The sequence below is a fragment of the Drosophila santomea genome, chromosome 3R, assembly GCF_016746245.2.
Source record: "Drosophila santomea strain STO CAGO 1482 chromosome 3R, Prin_Dsan_1.1, whole genome shotgun sequence".
NCBI lineage: Eukaryota > Metazoa > Arthropoda > Insecta > Diptera > Drosophilidae > Drosophila > Drosophila santomea.
This window is the reverse complement of record NC_053019.2, coordinates 18,141,777-18,161,530: the sequence shown is the minus strand read 5'-3', so window position 1 is coordinate 18,161,530 and position 19,754 is coordinate 18,141,777. Positions and strand designations below refer to the sequence as shown.

The window sequence follows — 19,754 nt, the reverse complement described above, 5'->3', positions numbered from 1 at the left end:
ACACATATAATCATCACACAACACTCTTGCATCAAATCTAGCAAAATTGATTTAAACTATACGTATAATAACTTGAAAATGCTGACAAGTCTCCGTGCATTACTCAACTATATTTGAATATACATAATTTATGTATTACCGATATAAAATATTAACAATACTATAAAATAATTGAAAATATATAAAATGAAAGTTTGTATAAATTAAAATTTTGTTCATTGCGGGAAAGTTTTTTAAAAACCAGTATTGCCTCTTTTGGAATTGCACTTTATTATTATTGCACATAATTTACACGACATCAGTGAATTTTCCAAATATATAGGTAAGTATGTACTTTTTCATTCCATTGATCAATCCAAAATGTAACGTTCTCTCCTGTTTTATTTTTTTTTAAATAAACTGATAACGTTTCCCGGGGTTCCATAAAGTGCTTAAGAATGGGGCGAACACAAAATCTTAGTTTTGAAACAAATTAGGCTTTATTTACTACAATTTTTTTGACATATACCACAGCCAAGAACTTGTATATTATTAAGAAAAACGATTGATTAGTTTATGTCCATTACGTTTATTTTGTTGATCGTAAATTAAATTTAGATTACACTGCCACAGCATTTTATATTTGCATCTATGCCCTAAATGTTTTTGTTATCATGTGAACAGCATTTTTTGTTGCGTATTTAATTATTTTTGAGAAAAATTAAAAATAACAAAAGGTTAAGTTTCCTACTTTTAGTGGAGTGTGGCAACGATTTTGACTTGAAATATAATTTGATCATATTTGAAAAAACTCTGCTCTCCAAAAAAAAGACAATGGGTAGACATTTTATTACATCATTGGATTTAAGATTCATATGCTATATAGTAAACTTAAAATTAGTTAAATCGAGAATAATGTACAATATACAGGCCAGCGCCTCTTAATTATTTGATTTAATTATTTTCATTGCAATGGTTTTGAAAAGCAGTTCTCGAAATAATCGAAATAAAAGAACCATCTTAACTAAAACGTGAATCGGTTTAATAGGTGTGCAGAGTGTTGCTTGGATATATTTTGGTTTTTGAATCAATAATTAATGCGAATCAGGTAAACAATTTAATCTTAGATGTGGTTACGTTGTATTTATCTCTTCCATCTATTGTTTAGATTTTTGGTTGGGACTTTGTAGGCGAGGCGATATTTTGTATGCCAATTGGGTTAATTGTAAAATGTATATAAAATAAATCACAATTTGTATACGCGTATAAATGACGTGTGTGTGTGTGTTTCGTGTCTGTGTGGGTTTTTGTGGGTGGGTGCCCAGGAAGGAGGACAGCGCACAGTCCAACACAAGGTTCGGCTACATATTTATTAATATTAATAATAAACATTTGTTAATTGTTTAAAACAAAGAAGCTGGCAGCCACAGCACTGATCGCGAACACAAATGAACAACTCCGAACCGGGCTGGGCTCATGGTTCGGGGATCGACGACCGACCACCTACAACATACAGGCTAAGGACTTGCAGCGAACTAACTCGCCTCATATGAGAAACTGGCGATCGGATGCGCTATGCGGCAGGGCGGCCACGCCTATGCCGCCTTGCGTGGGCGTTTGCAGGAACGCCGAATCGTCGACTGCTGCTGAGTCATTTGCAGGCGTGCTGATTGCTATCGGTTCGTAGATCGACCGATGCGGTGGCATATCGTCTTCGTCCTTGAAGGATCCGCTTAAATTCGGATTGAGGATGTTGTTCGATGCGGGCGAGGCTACAGCAATTGTCCCCGTCACCGGCAGACCCATGGCACTGGTACCGGACTCAACGCGCTCCAGATAGGGTGGCGCCGCCACACTAATAACAGCCGGCTGCCGGCGAAACAACGAGCTTGAGAAAGCAATAAACAAAATAGTTAATATAAATTCTATGCATACTTAGAAAATAATTATTAGTATACTTGGTAGTGTATTCATTATTCATCTACCAGTGCATTTCTTACCCAAAATTTATTCTCGACCAGACCGAGTGACGTCTCTCAGTAAACTGTTCGGCTAGGTGGGCCGGTAGATTCGGAGCACGATCAAAGGGATTAATGCGTTCGTGTGCTCCAGAAGATGTGGCCGGATGCACAGTAGAGTCCAGCAGAGCTGTACAAGCAATTTAATTAGTTATTTAAGCCAACAAATAATGGATTCCGGCAGCAGACGTACCGTTCTCATCGTCAGAGCTCTGGGACTCCTCGAACGGATTACGGCCAGCGTCTCCACGACGGAAGGTTCCATGTCGCGTGGTTCCGGCGACACCTGCCGCCGCAACACTCGAGCTGCTCCCAGCAGCCGTTCCAGCAGCCGAAGTAGCAGAGCTCACATGGCCCATCTGTCTGCCATTGGACTGCTGTTGCTGCAGCAGCGGCGTTGTGTCGTCATCCGTATCCGTGACGTTATCCAAAGAAGGCTGTCGACTCCGACTTGCACGCGCTTCGCCCTTCGTAAAAACCTTGCGCTTACAAATGGGACAGACGCGACGGTTTTCGGTAAGCCAGGGATCAATGCAGTGCGTGTGATAGGCTGCAATTAAAAACGAATTCATTTGCATTAGGCAATTTATCTGTTAATGTGATATTAAAAAAAAAATAAATATTCAAAAATTATTTAACTAAAGCTTACGATGTGAGCAGGGCAGCACGCGCAGCTTATCGTCCTCGATGAAGTCTTCCAGACAGATCACACAAGTGTCGTACTTGTTTGCATTGTTCTTGGTATATCGGAGCACTGGCAACTTCTTTAGCATGCTCTTTGGCAGTCGATGGCGACGCAAGCGGCGCTGCTCGCGGATGCACTTGTAGATCATATAGATAACCTGATGGGGAAGGAAATGTAGTTAGTATAGAAAACAGCGTTAAAACTCTAGATCTCTTACCATAATGATGAAGCACATACCAATCAGAATGGAGAACGGCAATATTAGCTGGGTATTGATGTTGAAGGGCAGCTCATCGTTAATGATAAGCACCACATCGGGAGTAAAGTAGGTGGCCAGTGCTTTACCGGTCGTGTGGCCTACAAAAACCGAGGGTATTCTTATATTCGTTATGTTGTCGGCGGACATTTGCTCTGTAATTGAACATGGTTTTACATAAATCATTTATAGACTTTACTAGCAATGTATAAATACTAACCTAAGTCATCGCCTTCATTATTGTAAACAATCACAGCAGAATAACTCGCATTCTGGGCCACTCGTACCTTCCGCTCGAAGGTGCATTCGCCTCCGCTGCAAGAAATTTCAGTTATGCCGTATAAAATCGTTAATATTTTGCCTAACATTTTGCTTACCGTGATACAAGTGCCACAAATTTGGCTGAGGGTGGGTAATTCAGGTGCGGTGGTCTGTCCAAGCTATCACAACCGTAATAAGGGCGCCTGGCGGGAACCACATACACTTTGAGACCATTTGAAGGCAGATGGGGGCCGAATTGTGCTGGCAAATCATTGAACTCCTCAATCAACTGCTGGTAAAAAACAGTAATTAATATTTGTAATAATATTCCAGAAGTAACAGAAAATTAAACTTGCCTGGCTGGTTGGTTTTCGGTAAACCAGCACGTGGCCATTGACCAAGGCCGCCTCATAACAGACTAGGCACAGTCCTAGCAGGGTGAGTATGTGGCCACTTCCCTTGGACATTCTGTCGCGCAGCACACAAGTTCTGGAGACGATCAGGCCTTCGTCTATACTGTTATTGCTCTAATCCGCTATGTCCAGTGCTGCAGCGATTTGTTTTCACCATCCGCACCATTCGCATGTCTCATCTGTATTTCACCGCCAGCGATTCTGTGCGCTTGGATTTCGGGCTTAAAAAAAAAAAAGTTAATTTTAACATATTGTTAATGATTATTTGGGTGTTGCAACACTATATTTTCCTGAACCCTTCACTTTAAGGGAAAAAAAGCTAGAGGTATTCCTTCCCGCCTACGAGGCAATGGCAAACAAAGAGCTGAGCTGATAAGATAAACGGCTTGTGATGATTATTTTTTATTTTACGACCAACTGGAGGTGTTGTTTTGCTTACTCACAACAAAATTGAAGTTTCTTCAGTCATGCTGCACTTACAGCTGGCTTGTTTGTTGACACAGTCGGACAGAGGCTCTTCAAATAGAACAGAAAAATCAACGAATTTCACTCCTTGGCTGCTATTGTACTCAATTTGCAATCAATTGATTTTAGCGCGAGGCAGTAGTCACCGAGATCTTGGGGGCAGCTGCAGAAATTGGAACAAATAGGTCTGCGTTCCGGCCTTCCTTTTCCAAATCAAATGAGTCACAAACACCGTTCCATACCAAAACCAAAGACGAGATCGCATGGCCATTTAATTAGTCGTCGCCAGAACGTCGACGCATTGGAGCCACAGATGGGGCAGAAAAAAGTGGAAAGTTTTTATTTCGAAGAATTACAAATTCTGCTAATCTGTTGGGCTCACACAGCCGGGAAGAGGTGTGCAAATATGTCACAAAATGTGTATTAAAGTTTCGATTTGACAAAGAAAACGTCACCAGGCATTAGCACATCGATAGACAAACGAAGCAGGCGGCTTCAGTGAGAACGTGACTTTGTTTTTATTGAATGGTTAAGCAATAAATGGGAGGCCGCCATTCGTTGTTCCAATTCAAAATGTAATCTAGGGAGGCGCGTGCAATTACAAGAATTTCGCCCTACGGATTGCCTAATACTTGGCTGTGATGTATGAGTAGCTGATCCTACCAAGTAAACTTCTTTGTCCATTTTATGTAATTAAAAATGTTAGGTAAATGCAATGTAATGACTACAAAATTATTTATAGCTGCCACGCTTAATTTGAATTGGCAAGAGCCATTAGTAAATTTATTTATTTTCAAGATCCCTATATTAATAGGGTGAGTTACTATCACTATTTTATTTCATAATTTGTTTGCTAATTACTGATAGCTTTTAATGGGAATTTAGAAATTAATTATAGTTCCTCTTTTCCTATACCATTTATTTTTTTTTAACAATTTTGCGATCTTTAACAAATACAATTTCATGTCGCAGTCTGCAAAAATTGTTTATAATTTGCGGTTACGAAGAATCTTGAATAAATATGTGTGATATGCATTGACTGAATTGTTTTAAACAGTCTGGACATACAGATTGAATGTTTAGCGACGAGGAATGAAATTCACGTTAAATCGCTTTGTTTCGAAGGCCGATATCAATTTACACATTACACAGCGCACGCAGCACCCACCCACAAACACACACACACACGCGCCACGCACACCTTGAACTTTACAAGGCACAAGTGTGGTTTCAAGGATTTCCTTTTGGGGGAGGGCATGTACACATACACACACGCATACATACATAGGCAGAGGTATTTCCTGAATGATGTACAATGATGGGGGTTACAGGTGAAAAGCGCAGAGGGATAAGCGATAATGCGCTCAATTGAAGGCAGTAGCCACAAGTTAATGCACTTTAATTTCGTATTTTCGCTTTTGTTGTGCTTTTTTTTTCAGGCGCATCTGTGTGCGTGCATGATAGTGTGCTTGTGTGCGTTCAATTAGCACAACAACAAAGCAGTTGAACGATTTTCTTCTGCTTTTCCAACCTTCATTCACGTACACCCACTGGTCACTCACTTTATTGGTGCTTCTGGAGCTTTTGGCCGACCGATTGGTGCGATTTCTGGCCAGTTCCTGTATCCCAATCGTATTTTTTCAGCACTCGCTCGCCTCCTCACTCGTCGCCATCGCACTGGTATTGCGTTGTACTTTGTTTTGCTCCCTTTTGGCGCTTGGGCGACCTCGGGTTCCTTTAAATTGTGTTCGAGTTGCGACAGGGACAGCGCAGTGGCTGCCAAAAGTGCATGACAGAACGCGATAAGAACGCTTTGGGTTTGGTTCACTTTTCTAATTATCGGATATTAGAATTTACATCCCATCCGCACACACAAACAGGGCTAGAGCTGGAACTGAATCGATATATCGCTCCTGTAGGCGATGTTTTCTTACATCGATTATTTTCATATTTCGGGAAGTATCGAATAAGTATATTACCAAGAAACTTCCATCCCTATACGAACGTAAACAAAATCGAAAATAAATTCAAATCCAGATTTCTGAGGAAATGTTTTAAATCGTAAATGTGCCCGGCTATTAAAGAAAATAGTTAACATACACAAATAGTAACTAGCGTTTCTCATCTTATTAGAACGAGTTCTTGAGATTCTATTTAAAGTACCACTAAAAACCACGGATTTGATTTTCAACCGTTTATTTAAATCAGTTTCTGTGCACAATAATGTTTACTTTTTGAGTTAACCCAATTAAAATAACAGATTTTCAGTGGTGCGTTTATATTTTGTGTTGAACAATAATGCATTTCAGTTGCGAAACATTAAAATCACATGACTGCAGGCTACTTGATCCAGAGATACATTTTCCCCTGGATGGTGTGCTTGACAGGATTTATCTTCTTTAGGATTTTCGTCATGGTCTCGACCAAACGGTCACTGGAGACGGGAGTCTTCTTGTTCTTGAACTTTGTGAGCAGCTCGGTTGCTGTCAGGGGCTTGCGCTTAAGGTACCGACGCACCGCCTCCTCGGTAATTCCGTAGTCCCTTCAAGTAAATTAAATAAGGATAAGGATGATAAGGAATTCCTGTATGGATGTATGGCTTTACTCACTCTACTTTGCCGCCAGAGAAGGAAGTGGGCAGCGATGTGCTAATCTCGTTCTTGGGCCTCTTTGCTGGCGTGCTGGTGGGACTGTTGCTTGTGTCTGAGCCGGTGAGATCGCTGGGCAAGCTGTTCATCTTGCGCTTGCTGGCATCCGTCGAGAGCGTTGGCGTGGCCGAGCGAGATTTATTAGCATTACTGCTGCTGGTGGAAGCCTTGCTGCTCGCAGCGCTCTCTTTTTCCTTTTCCTTGTCTTTCTCCTTGGAAACAACCTTCTTCTTGGGCGGTCCATTGCTGAGGTCGTCCTCGGAGTCTGTGCTGTCAGAGCTGAAGTCGGTGGACGAGTCGCCGCTGCCATTCGACTTGCCCTTCTTGTCTTCTTTGGAGGGTTTCTTCTTCTTTTTGTCCTTGGAGCCCTCGTCCTTGCCCTTCTCCTTCTTTTTCTTCTCGCCGTCGCCATCTTCCTTGTCCGACTCATCAGACTTCTTCTCGTCCTCCTCCTCTTCATCGGAGGTAAGCAGCTTGCGAAGCGCATCTTCCTCCGCCACGCCTTTCATGTCCTTGTCCACCTTTGCTTCTGGATCTGGTTCGCTAAAATAGGGAATACGAAATAAGTAGTTGCGGTCCACATTGTATTGCAGTTTTATCTAAATTATTAATCGTTAGCGGCACATACTCTTCACTGGAGCTGGTGTCGTAGTCCATTTCCCTGCCCTCCTCGTCACCATCGTCCGACTCCTCGAAGGCTTCATCATCAACGTCCCGTTTTTTCTTTTTCTTGTCTGCGCCCTTCTTGCCTTTACCCTTGGACTTGCCATCGTCGCTGTCTTCCTGCTCCTTCTTCTTTTTATCCTCCTCGTCTTCCGAATCCGACTCATCCTCGGAATCAATCCATTCATCCATGTCAGTGATCTTGAGCTCCTTGGATTTTTTGGTGGCTGCCTTTATAAGCTTAGCCTCCTCCGGATCCTGTTCCTCTTCCTCATCGCCGCGCAGACGCTTTCGCAACATGAGGGAGAAGTAGTTCATCACTTTTTTGCGGCGACCAAATTCCTGTTCAGCTTCCTCTGCCGACAGAGATTTGTAGCGTTGAATAGGCTGGAAGTTGTACCACTCAGTCAAGGGGTATGCCTCAATGGCGCCGTCTGGTGCATGGGTGAACACATAAAAAGCCGCATTCTCGCCTACACCGCCCTCGCGGATGCCTTTGAACTTCTTTCCCGTCTTGCCACCCACTTTTAGGATCCAAGGCTGCGCCTCCGGACGGTACTTTCTCGCTATAATGCCGAACTTTTTGCGGCGCGCTTCCTCGCGCTGATCTCGATTGTACTCCGATCCGGCACCGAACTTGGGCTGATCCTCCTCCATGCCCCGGAACTCCTTCATGTTGTTCTCCCGCTCTAGTTTCACATTTCGCCACTGCGCGAAATCCACATTAAGCGTCGCGTTGAACCGCATCACATGGTGCTTCTTGGGCATCTTGGGCACACGGATCTTGAACTCCTGCACGTTAGCGGAGGACGAGGCGGATCCTGACGTTACGGAGGCTGCGGCGGCGGCGGCAGCTGCGGACGTGGAGCTCCCGCTAGCAGCGCTCGGCTGCATAAAGTCAAGCAAAGTCCGTAAATTAGTGTGTTGGCGCCGGAAGCGGCATGGAAAAGACTTACCGTCGACTTGGACGCACTCGACATGGCTTATGGTTCCGCTACGACTCTAGGATGTTATCATATGTTGCTTATAACTGGATATTTTACACTTTTCCAAACTCTTCCAATTCGCGGCGCGGGCGAAAAAGTTGGATTTTCTAGTGATACCCGATAACTCTGGTGCATGTATTTATCGTAAGAATTATATCGTATATTTGGAGGGGTAAATTGTAATTATTCCAAAAGATTTTGATACAAAAAAAAATTGAAAAAGTAAATATAATTAGATTGCATAATCAAAACTGTACAAGGTATTTAAATATTCTTAATTATTTGTTCCAACAAAATACCGTGACAACCGAAAACGGTGACAGTCACGGTTATCGATCATCTCTTCTTCGGCAAGCGATAACTGGCAAAGCCAATGACGATAAATTCTGGAAGTGCTTGAGTTTGTTTGTTTGCATTTCAATTGCAGTTGGTGGCTAAAATTTTAGAAAAAATGTCACGGAACGTGACACTCTCGGATGAGCAAAGCAGACTGAATGCGCGTCTGGAGGCGCACATGGTTTACATATGTCCGGAATGCGGCAAGGCCTTCCGCACTCAGGCTGAATGGCGACAGCATCTGAACACGGCAAGTTGCAGTTTGTTTTATCTAAATCATGCTAATAATGGTTTGTAATACGCCTACAGAAACACGATTATCTAAAGAAGACGTACTCGGACTTCAACTTCATTCAAATCGACGAGCGCTTCCACGAGTGCCAGCTGTGCTTCAAGTGGGTGGAAAACGCGCACAAGACAATCGCCCTGTTGCAGTACCACTACTTCATGCACCTGGAACACAGTGAGACCTACCGGTGCGTGCACTGCCGGATGGCATACACGCGGCGCCGGGCTCTGAATGTCCACCTACTAGACACGCACATGCGGGAGATCGAGAAGTACGAGAACAAGCTGCGTCAAATGAAGCGGCAGCAGACAAAAACCACTACTGCATCTGCACCGGCTGGAAATGCAGAGAAGCCGACGGTTCCGAGGCCTCGAGGGCGTCCCAAAGGTTCTGGGAACAGAAAGCAAAATGACCTGCTGCAAAAGGCGCTGATGGACATTGATCTGAACACAGAATTGGAAAAGTCTCCAACACGGCCAGTGTCAGCACAAGCGGCTCCTGTAAACACCACTAAGACCATTTCAAATGTCAGCGAGCAGAATCTAGACCGGTGTTTGAATGCCTACGAGGACATCGTGCGCAAGGAAAAGGAGAAGGATGAGGTGCCAAAGTATGATGACGAGTTGGATGCTCTGTGCAAGGAATTTTTTGAGGATGGCGCCACCACCGGCAACGTAAAAGCTGACGAGAAGCGGCCTCAAGACGAGGCGCAACTGCAGCAAGGAAATCAAGAGGTGGTCATCATCGAAATCGATGCACTCGGCAAGGAGGAAGTGGCCCAGTTAAAAAAGGAAATGAAATCAGACCCAGTAAGTCAACCGGCTAAACGACGGCGCCTGTCAACGACACCCAGCCGCGACTCCGACACGGAAATGTCCACCAACGGCCTCACGAAGCTCATTTCGTACTTGTGTCCAAAATGCGGCAAAGAGATTGCCTCGATGGACGGATGGCGAGCACACGTGTTCAAGAAACACGACTTTGAGCACATCATCGAGAACAGTTTTAAGATCCTGGAGTCTGGGCGCAAGGCCATGTGCCTGCAGTGCCGTGAGGTGCAACCAACGACTATGCGCTCACAACTGCAGAAGCACTGCTTTAAGCATCTGCCTTACCGCTCCTATCTCAAGTGCACACTCTGCGATCGCACTAAGACCAGCACCTCAAAGATCCTCAACCACATTCGCTACAACCACCAGGAGGAGCTGCAGCGTAAAAACAAGACGCAGCTGCTTATCAAGCCGGAGCCCATGTGGGCCAGTCCCAATAAGTCCAGTCAAGCGGCCATGGCGGATGACGCCGGATCCGATGACGGGGACGATCAGGGCGAGCAAGCTGTGTGCGATCACTGTGACAGAGTGTTTCGAAGCAAATGGCGTTATGAAAGACACATAGCCGCTTGCCGGAGAGCCGGAGTAAGAAAGCCAGTCGAAGGGACCGTTGAAGCCATGCTGAACCATCTGCGAGACGGGCACATGCGAATGAATGCAATCTGGAAGGCGTTGCAACGTGAAAAGCCTTAGGTATCGTCTAGCTAAAGTTAAGTCGGTTCATAACTTTGGCGAATTATTCACATGTGTACAATATTCGTAGGATGCCAAGTTCTTTATTTTATGCTAATGATAGATACTTGTACCTCCCTTCTCATAAATATCTTTCTTTCAAAGAGCACATTATTTTTTTGCATTTGCTGTAAGTATAGGCTGCATTTTAATTTGGCAGAGGATCAATGAAGACATTTAAGTTCTTGGGCACGATCTTTGACAGTGTCTTAAGGAGCAGTAGCGGTTTTGGTTGCCACCACATCCGAGGTACTTCATCTTGAGGCACTTTCCGGATCTCTGGTTATAGTACCACATTTCGTCCATGGCAGTTCTGTGGCAACTTCCACCCCCACGTCCTTCATTCTTGCCACCGACGCAATTCTGGCGCCCTGTGTGAATGTGAATATGAGTTATGAATGTATAGTTACTAAATGCTATTATTAAACATACCGCTAGGACGTCCATCGCAGCGGTTCTGGGCATAAGCGAGAGAAGCGCAGAGGACAACGCAAGCTAGAACCAAAAGTAACTTCATTTTGGAGGGTCGACTTGATTTGTTCTGATCTGTAATATGATGGGCTTATATAGGCGGGTCTGTCAACAGATTTACCAGTTCTCCAGAACGAGTAAAAAACATCTTCACAATGAAATCTATTGTTAAATATTTTTAGGCGATCAGATAATGGTATAAAAAGGGCTTTTCAATGTCGTAAGATGTAGGATAGTTGCTTTAAGGAAATAATTTTTTGTTTTTCCCAAAACTTTCCATTTTCAGCTCAAAACAAAGCTGCGAGATCGATCTTTTGCTTAATCTTATTGATTTTGTGTCAGGGCAAAAACACTTGTGCTAAGCGTAAATATGATTTCAACAAAAATGCTGTATACAAAAATGTTAATTGGGCACATTAATACATATTAAATATATTAAAATGTATTACTAATTCGAGGAATATTTTCTATTCCATATATATTCTTGTTTCGAATCATCGAATCCAACTTACACCAAGGCTACAATTTAAGATTGTGCAATTTTTTTTATTATGTTTCAATATAATTTAAAACATTTGACTTTATCATACAATCAGGATACACTAGGAATTGCACTTGGGTATAGCACTTCAAGGTATTGCTACCCATTGCGGAGCCCAATAGGAACTTCGCCTGCGACCATGGCTACTTCTCGACCTGGTCATTATTCCACTGCGGCTGGAGGGAGCGCTTTCCATGGTGCTATTAGTTGAATCGGCTTGCCCGCCTTCTTGCTGCACGCGGTCATCTTCCACCTCGTGATTGCTGGATATGACCACGATCTTGCGGCGACCATGAAACATCTCAGCCCGCTTCATCAGCGCCAGGAACCGGGCGAATTTCTTCTGCAGCGCAGCCTTCTCTAGGGGCGTCGGCTTGGGTTCCAGTAGCCCTTCGACATGAGCTTCTTCCCCTGCCGGTGATCCGGAACCGGGTGTCCCTCCAGCTGCTGGTGGTGCGGTAGCGGGAGCTTCTCCAGCCACTGGAGTGACTTCGGGCGCTGCACCTTCGGCTGCTGGAGTGGTTCCCGCTTCTGCAGGAGGAGCTGCACCTCCCTCGGCTGCTGGAGCGGCGGCCGGCGGTGCTGCTCCATCGGCTGCTGGTGCCGGCGCTCCTCCTTCAGCTTCAGTTCTAGGTTGTACTACTGGTGGATTGGCTTCATCGGTTTCGCTGTTGAGCATGACAAAGTCTCGTTTCCCAAAAGTTCTCGCTTTAACTTCGGCATCTGACGCATTTCCTCCGCTGGGAGTCACCTGTTTGTAGACCTCGGACTCCGCACAGAGATGTACATATTTCGGGTTTACTCCGGACTTGCAGTTCTCCGCCGCCTGTTGCCCGGACTCGTAGACGGGCTCACCCACCACGGGGGCGTGGCCATAGTTGCACGTGAAGAACGTCTGAAACCAGCCGTTCCGGGACTGCTGAACGATGGCGCAGCCCACAAATTCGGCGTTCTCCAACACGATCTGTATGAAGTTGTACTTCGGCGACCTAATGGAAATAGAAATTGAAATAGAAATACATTATGAAGGCTTATATCAACTTGGAGATTTGCCAGCGAAGCCTTATAGTGTTTAAAAGTGTTCAAAACAAACAATATATTTTTTGGGCGCGAAAAGCCATCCGTATTTCTTCGGCAATTAGTACTCACCCATCTTCTAGGTCGTTATATTTCATGATGTTCACCATCGAAGTGCCGGCGTTCTCCCGCATCCACACCCCTATGATGTCCCTAAGGATGTCCTCCAGCTCTGGGACTTTTCCTCTAATGCCTCGATAGCCAACCGTCTGGCCAGCGTTTTGTGTGAAGTTCGTGTTGCGGCACTCGTCGTGCCTCAGGACACAATCCTTCACATTGAAGGAAGCTAGGTAGGCCAGTTCCGAGTTCCACTTCAAGGTGCCCATACGGCTAGCAGGACTCAATCCGTTGAATCCTCCCTTGGCCACGCTATCCCTCAACTCATTGAAACGCCTCAGTAGAAATTTTTCAATTTTTGGCGTCATCTCTAGGATCTCAGCGTCTAGAGAGCACTTGTCGTGCAGATCCTGAAAATATTTTTGGTTTAAAGATAGGAATAAAGGGCTTTTTGGAAACACAAAATAATATAGATATATTATTATATATTATAAGATATGTATATAGATAGATAGATATCTATAGATAATATAGATATATTATAATATATTATAAGATATGTATATTATAATAATAATATAGCTTAAACATGACATTTTTTAACGAAAGTATATATAAACGCGTTCTTTTTAAAAATAGAATCACTCACTTCCAAAATAATAAATTGTCTGAGAGTGAAAGTGAAAAATCTTTCTATTACTATTTGGCTTTCTTTCAACAATTTACTATGTGAACAAAAAATATATTAATTTAAGTTATTTGGTTATTTATCACGTGGCAGGCATTTTAGATTGGTAACTCACGGCTGTTGTGTTGCAAGCCACATGCTTGAGGTCCTGGTGGCACAAGGAGCGTTCGCAGTATTGCGATGTTTCAGAGGAGCTCTTTCCTGGCACCGCCTCATTTTGAGATCCTGCAGGAGCTGCATCACCAGCTTCGGTGACCGCGGGACTTGGTGTCGTAGTGGCTGCCGTTTGAATGGCCAAAGAACTGGCAATCAGGAGAAGAAGGACCAACATTTCTCATCCAGAGACCGTGGCGTATTAACGTTTTTCAAAACTTATACCAAACGAATCGCACTGTGAAATCACAATTTGCAAGGATCAAATCATAGAGCAAAACCAATGGTATAATTTTTTGCAGATTAATTATTTTATTTATAGTTATATAGAAGTTTTAAACATTCTTTTTTAAATTTTCATTTTTCACATAAAATTAAAGATTTAAATTAACACCTTTTTTTGTAAATTAATAATTTTATTTATAGTTTGATACTTTTTATACAAATAGAGTAATTTGTTAAAAGTTTTTTACATTCCTTTTTAAATTTGCATTCCTCAAATAAAATTTAAGTTTTAAATTAACAAATTTCTTTGCAGATTAATCATTTTATTTATAGTTTGATACTTTTTATACAAATAGAGGTATTTGTTAAAAGTTTTTTACATTCCTTTTTAAATTTGCATTCCTCAAATAAAATTTAAGTTTTAAATTAACAAATTTCTTTGCAGATTAATCAATTTATCTATAGTTTGATACATTTTATAAAAATATAGGAATTTGTTAGAAGTATTTTACATTCCTTGCATTCCTCAAATAAAATGTAAGATTTAAATTAAAAAATTTGTTCGCGTTAAAAAAGTTTGAACGATTTCGCATTATCTCATGTAAGTAGAGGTAAAACTGAAAGTTCCCCAAAATATTTTTTCTTCAAAGAGCACCCCTACTTTTTTTATTATTAATGCTAGAGATGGAAAAAACATCGATAGTTTTTAGAAAACTTACTCATGCTTATCATAAACATATGAACATATATTGTAAACTTAAGCAATACTTAAATACTAAATATTAGATTTTAACTGTTTTCAATATTCATTGATTGATGTCCATTGTTGTTGCTATAAGAATTTTACTTGTTGCTATAAGAAAACAGCTGTTCTTGTTTTGATTTGAACATATGTACAATGTACTTTGTACATGCATATACAGAATCTTTAGATGATAATTAAGTGGAGCAAAACAAGAGCAAGGTGAACATAAATTCCTTACTTAAGGAATATCCCAATAAGGGATTGCATAAAAAGTATATAGATGGTGAGCTGCATGTATTTCGCACAAATGTCGCAAGGTGTGGATATCAAGAGACGCGCCATTGAAAGAGCGAAAGTAAATAAACCGGTCGCTGATAGCAGTTAAGTTGGGCTCCACTCCACCTCCACCTCCACTCCACCTCCGCCTCCACCCTTCTGCTTACGTGGATTGCTCTTTCGATGGCCAGTTGACTGGCAACTGCCGTTTTGCTTGCACTTGCCTCCTCCGCGGGCTGCTAATCGTGGCTATTGGTTTATCTCGCTCCTTATAGCCAGAACTAGATTATGTACAAATATCAAAGGTTAATTTAGTGCCGCAGGCGGAACTCAGGTGTTTGAACTCCAATTGTAACCCGAAAATACAATTTCTATGTTTTGCAGCACAACGTCTGAGAGAATCCTTGACAAACGCGACGCCGAGATGAAGTTTCGTGGCAATGGAAAGCTTTTGTGGAATTTGGTACTGCTCCATATGCTGGAATGCGTATAGTACATATCTAACATATCTCATTTAAATTCCAGACCAAGAACTCCTTGGCCCAGCAGTCTCCAAATGGTATCGCCAAAAATGTGCTGCCCGCCAGCAGCTACAGCACCGCCCAGAAGACCATACCCTTGGAGCAGCCGAGTCTGCTGAAATACCACGTCCTACCGCTGGAAGAAACGCTGAACCGCTTCATGACCACTGTGGAACCGCTGCTGACACCGGAGGAGTTTCAACAGCAAAAGGGCATCACCACCGAGTTTTTGCAAAAGCAGGGACGCGAACTGCAGCTGCTTCTGGAAAGCACCGGCAGCAAGGAGAAGAATTGGTTGGCCCACCGCTGGCTGAAGGCTGCCTATTTGACCTATCGTGATCCAGTCACCGTGTTCGTGAGTCCCGGCATGACCTTCCCCAAGCAAAACTTCAGGAACTCACGTGAATTCGTGGACTATACAGCCAGGGTTATTTATGGACTGGTCGAATTCAACGACATGGTGCACGCCAATAAAATTCCGATCGTTAAAATGGGCAAGAACGAGTTGGACAACAGCCAGTTTGGCAAAGTATTCGGCACATGTCGGATTCCCAAAAGGGGTACCGACGATATCGTATACAATCCCGAATCCGATTATGTGGTGGTGATCTACAAGAATCACTTCTACCAACTGAAGATATACAGTAACGAGGGAAAGCTCATTGCTGCTCCATATCTAGCTGCTCAACTGGAGAATGTCGTGTTGAAGGAAACGAAAGTGGGAATTCCCTATGGTATTCTAACCACCGACTCCAGGGACAACTGGGCGGAAGCCTACGAAAATCTGGCCGAGACTCCCGGCAACAGGGATGCCCTTAAGACCATTCAGGGTGCTCTGTTCACCGTCTCACTCGATGAGGGCACCACGCTAAAAGAAGGCGAAGAGGCCGACGAGCTTATTCTATCGCTGATCCATGGCAGTGGCAGCAAGATCAACAGCGGCAACCGCTGGATGGACAAGACTATTCAGCTGGTGGTGAACCCCAATGGAAACGTTGGATTCACCTATGAGCACTCGCCGGCTGAGGGCCAGCCCATTGCGATGATGATGGACTACGTGGTGCAAAAGATGTATGTTGAATGATGCACATACGGTTCAAAGTAACTGACATTCATATGATTTCAGGAAGGAAGACCCTAACTTTGGGCAAAGCGGCTCAAAGGACTTTATCCCGGCACAGAAAATACACTTTTCGTTGAGTAACAAAAGTCTAGAGAAATCATTGAACGTCGCCCAGGAAAACGTGGATAAACTCGCCGCTGCTCTCCAAATGAAGGTTCTCAAATTCAACGGCTTTGGAAAGGATTTCATAAAAAAACAGCGTTTGGGTCCGGACAGCTTTGTTCAAATGGCGCTGCAGCTCGCCTTCTACAAGTAACTAGATTCGCTAAATGATTTTCATATGCCCAAATACATTTACGTTTACGTACAGAATGCACGCGGAACCACCTGCTCAATATGAGTCGGCGCACTTGCGCATATTCGATGGCGGACGAACCGAAACCATTCGCTCTTGCTCAAACGAATCATTGGCCTTTGCCCGCGCGATGCAGAACCCAAATGTTACCGACCAGGAACGCGCCGCTAAGCTTCGTGAGGCAGTGGTGTCTCATCAGACGTATGCTAAGCTGGCTCTTCAGGGGAAGGGTGTTGATCGTCACCTGCTCGGACTGAAGCTGATGGCTCTGGAGCATAGCAAGCCAATTCCCGAGTTCTTCAAGTCGCCAGGCTTTGTCAAGTCGAGTCACTTCCGCATGTCCACCTCACAGGTAGCCACCAAATACGATGCATTCATGGGATACGGCCCGGCGACTGACGATGGTTATGCATGCTGCTATAATCCACGTGATAATGACATCATATTGGCCATATCTGCTTGGCGCCATTGTCCAATAACAGATCACTTGAAGTTCGCCCAGACACTCGAGCAATCCTTTTTCGAAATGAAGAATGTTTTGGAGAAGAACCCGCCTGAGACTAAGTCGAAGTTGTAGAAATGTTCCAGAATAATGAAATTTATCAGAGATTAAACTTTGAATGATTTGACTAATGTTCGCTCAAAAGACGGAAGGCTTTGCACTGGAATAAAACTAAAATGTTACTTGCCTTTTATAAATTAAAAACTGTTTACTATTTAAGACAAATGCAATATTTTTCAAAAAGTCCCCAAAGGAAGCCGATTTTAATAGGAAATAAAAAAGCTCGACAATTGGAAAGTTAACGATTTTAACCGATTTTTCCTGCAACTTTGTTGTGCATCTCGTTCTACATATGTACAACGTATGGCATATTAAAAACTGATCGTATTTTTGTTTAGTTTCTTCGAAACTAAATTAGTAGTCGGGTTAATTTATTATTTACAGTTCTTTTTAAGATAGAAAACAAAGCGTGAAAAATTCGTCTTCACTGTTTGCACTGTGGCTCGTCGCTCCTTGAGCTCCCGTCGTTGTTGCCGCACCTTTGACTTGAACAACTCCTCTAGTGCCTGGACACGATCGCACATCTCCAACTCCGCGATGATCTGCGGCCAGTCGTCTACGGCAAAAATGTCCATTAGCGCGTCGAGTCCTTCAGATAGAGCCCACAGGTCATCTTCCTGGGCACAATAAGTCAATAGGAAGAGCACTATTGCCTTAACCAGAGGCTCTGAGAGCAGAGAACCCAGCGTGCCCAGCATGCGGTTCCAGTTAACGCGGATATTTATATCTGTGCACTTGCTCGCCCCCTCAATAATCATGTTCAGGTCGTTCTCGGTCATCTGGCTAAAAAGATCCTTGCGAGACTTGAGCAAACTCAGCGAGGAGCGCATTAGCGACGTAATGGCCTCCATAACGGCTGCATCTTCGCTGCCCCTGAAGGCTTGTTGCCCCAAGATCATCCACATGTTATAGATGTTGCCGCAGCCACCCAAATCCTCAAGAGGCAGCACATTGGATAGGTTCTGGAGGCAAATCAAGTAGGACACTCTTAATTTTGCCACTTTCTCCTTGATATTTTCATGCTGGGACACAAGATTCTCCACAGCTGGCTGCAGTGGTTGAGCCTTTTGCCACAATTTCTCGATCACTTTGTTTTGTTTAATGGTCTCCAAGAAGTTGGCGGGCAGTCCTCCTGATCCACTGTCCGCCGTCTCGTCCTCCATATCGTAATCGGCCACGCTCTCAGACTCAGACTGCTCGCTATCCGTATCCCAGTTGCTCTGTTCATCGCTGGAGCCCAGGTTGGTAATTATCTCCGCCACCAGGCGCTGGGCATCTAGCAAGTGCTCTATGTTTTTGAGTGCTACTTCGGCATCGCATTGGTTTGGCTTAGACTGATTGGTACTCTGCGTTTCCGTCATCTCCTCCGTCTCCATAGAAATTTCCAGCACGGGTGCCTCGTTCTTCGACTTTGCATTTTGAATTTCCGCCTTGCAGCTCTGCAGCTGGGCCTGTGGATCAATGGATAGTAGTTTGTCCAGACTGTTTAGGATTTCCCGAGTGTGTGCTGCCGCGCAGGCGGGGACATTGCACAAGATACCAGCGGCCAAGGCGTTTAGGTAGAGCTGTGCGTGACTTTCTGTGGGAACCACAAGAAGCTCAGGTAGTATGTTACTGCTGGCCAGGACGTTCCACGAGCTGGAGTTGTTTTCCGACACCACCAGTACGAGTTGTGCAACTGAAATGGCAACTTCAAGGCCAAACTTCTTGTAGTCGAAGCCCATCAGCAGGCTGGCAAGGAAGTTTGCCTGGTTTAGGGCTTCTGTAGCGGTGGGCGAGCTCTCGCACAGATTTCGTAGCAGATGGATTGCTTGCTGGAAGGTGTCCGCATGCAGTTCGTTCTCAAATCCATTTTTAGTCAGATCATAGCTACTGACCAGAGTCAGCAGGGCGGTCAGAATGTCGTTGTCCACGAGGAAATCGCACACCTCCGTGCCAAACACCGAGAGATTGCGAAAGGCACCTGCCGCCGCATTCCGGATAGCGTTCTCCTTATCGCACAGCAGGGGGGCCGCAATCCGGACCAACTCGCTGTCGCGTATTTCGGATACCTTCTCCTTTCGCAGGGCCAGCACAGCAAAGGAGTGCAGTCCGTTCAGCTTTTCCTCCACGTCCGCTTGCTGCAGGTGCACGCAAATCGCCTCGATAGGTCCGAGACCCTCCGCTTCACCCGCCGATTCTAAGTCAATTTCCACCGAGGTGTCCACGCCGGACGGCGTGCGCGTTTTTACTTTCCGCACTTTTCCCATTGCAACAAAACACAACTGCACGTGTTTACTATGGGGCTGGAACAAAAGGCGGCGGCGGCTTTTCGTGATATCGATATTTCCAGAGATTTGCCAATAGCGATACTCTCCTTGCTATTATCGATTCACATTATTTTTCACATTTCGCTTTCAGTGATCACAGGTCGCGCTAGGAATCACTAAAATTCGATAATAATAAATGAGCTACATGTG

At 44.1% G+C, this 19,754-nt stretch overlaps 7 protein-coding genes across 9 annotated transcripts; 2 read left to right on the top strand and 5 right to left on the bottom strand.

Annotated features, from left to right (window-relative positions):
• Nucleotides 1-552: 552 nt before the first annotated feature.
• On the bottom strand, nucleotides 553-5,967 carry LOC120452351 (E3 ubiquitin-protein ligase RNF13). The gene is made up of 9 exons (XM_039636524.1): nucleotides 5,640-5,967; nucleotides 3,556-3,833; nucleotides 3,316-3,488; nucleotides 3,159-3,253; nucleotides 2,900-3,093; nucleotides 2,647-2,839; nucleotides 2,191-2,547; nucleotides 1,980-2,127; nucleotides 553-1,867 (listed from the first exon to the last, which is right to left on the bottom strand). The coding sequence occupies exons 2-9, from the start codon at nucleotides 3,664-3,666 to the stop codon at nucleotides 1,525-1,527; spliced, it is 1,614 nt and encodes a 537-aa protein (XP_039492458.1). The 5' UTR covers nucleotides 3,667-3,833; nucleotides 5,640-5,967; the 3' UTR covers nucleotides 553-1,524.
• Nucleotides 5,968-6,338: 371 nt separating this feature from the next.
• Nucleotides 6,339-8,503, bottom strand: LOC120452115 (general transcription factor IIF subunit 1). The gene is made up of 4 exons (XM_039636192.1): nucleotides 8,345-8,503; nucleotides 7,354-8,276; nucleotides 6,687-7,268; nucleotides 6,339-6,619 (listed from the first exon to the last, which is right to left on the bottom strand). Exons 1-4 carry the CDS (start codon nucleotides 8,366-8,368, stop codon nucleotides 6,418-6,420), a joined length of 1,731 nt encoding a protein of 576 aa, XP_039492126.1. The 5' UTR covers nucleotides 8,369-8,503; the 3' UTR covers nucleotides 6,339-6,417.
• Nucleotides 8,504-8,737: 234 nt separating this feature from the next.
• On the top strand, nucleotides 8,738-10,670 carry LOC120452116. The gene is made up of 2 exons (XM_039636194.1): nucleotides 8,738-8,960; nucleotides 9,020-10,670. Exons 1-2 carry the CDS (start codon nucleotides 8,826-8,828, stop codon nucleotides 10,520-10,522), a joined length of 1,638 nt encoding a protein of 545 aa, XP_039492128.1. The 5' UTR covers nucleotides 8,738-8,825; the 3' UTR covers nucleotides 10,523-10,670.
• A 65-nt stretch (nucleotides 10,671-10,735) lies between these two features.
• On the bottom strand, nucleotides 10,736-11,399 carry LOC120452117 (kunitz-type serine protease inhibitor homolog dendrotoxin I). Its single transcript, XM_039636195.2, has 2 exons — nucleotides 10,994-11,399; nucleotides 10,736-10,932 (listed from the first exon to the last, which is right to left on the bottom strand). Exons 1-2 carry the CDS (start codon nucleotides 11,076-11,078, stop codon nucleotides 10,739-10,741), a joined length of 279 nt encoding a protein of 92 aa, XP_039492129.1. The 5' UTR covers nucleotides 11,079-11,399; the 3' UTR covers nucleotides 10,736-10,738.
• Nucleotides 11,400-11,557: 158 nt separating this feature from the next.
• LOC120453556 lies at nucleotides 11,558-13,758 on the bottom strand. The gene is made up of 3 exons (XM_039638309.2): nucleotides 13,511-13,758; nucleotides 12,723-13,117; nucleotides 11,558-12,562 (listed from the first exon to the last, which is right to left on the bottom strand). Exons 1-3 carry the CDS (start codon nucleotides 13,724-13,726, stop codon nucleotides 11,662-11,664), a joined length of 1,512 nt encoding a protein of 503 aa, XP_039494243.1. The 5' UTR covers nucleotides 13,727-13,758; the 3' UTR covers nucleotides 11,558-11,661.
• Nucleotides 13,759-14,568: 810 nt separating this feature from the next.
• On the top strand, nucleotides 14,569-17,439 carry LOC120451868 (carnitine O-acetyltransferase). Of its 3 annotated transcripts, none has more exons than XM_039635872.2 (5): nucleotides 14,569-14,737; nucleotides 15,179-15,257; nucleotides 15,320-16,386; nucleotides 16,442-16,690; nucleotides 16,749-17,439. In XM_039635872.2, exons 1-5 carry the CDS (start codon nucleotides 14,706-14,708, stop codon nucleotides 17,308-17,310), a joined length of 1,989 nt encoding a protein of 662 aa, XP_039491806.1. In that variant the 5' UTR covers nucleotides 14,569-14,705; the 3' UTR covers nucleotides 17,311-17,439. The 3 variants fall into 3 exon arrangements, with proteins under 3 accessions (XP_039491806.1, XP_039491808.1, XP_039491807.1); XM_039635874.1 differs by lacking the exon at nucleotides 14,569-14,737 and adding an exon at nucleotides 14,783-14,801; XM_039635873.1 differs by lacking the exon at nucleotides 14,569-14,737 and adding an exon at nucleotides 14,957-15,099.
• A 183-nt stretch (nucleotides 17,440-17,622) lies between these two features.
• LOC120451869 lies at nucleotides 17,623-19,600 on the bottom strand. Its single transcript, XM_039635876.1, has one exon. It carries the CDS (start codon nucleotides 19,542-19,544, stop codon nucleotides 17,670-17,672), a length of 1,875 nt encoding a protein of 624 aa, XP_039491810.1. The 5' UTR covers nucleotides 19,545-19,600; the 3' UTR covers nucleotides 17,623-17,669.
• Nucleotides 19,601-19,754: the final 154 nt, after the last annotated feature.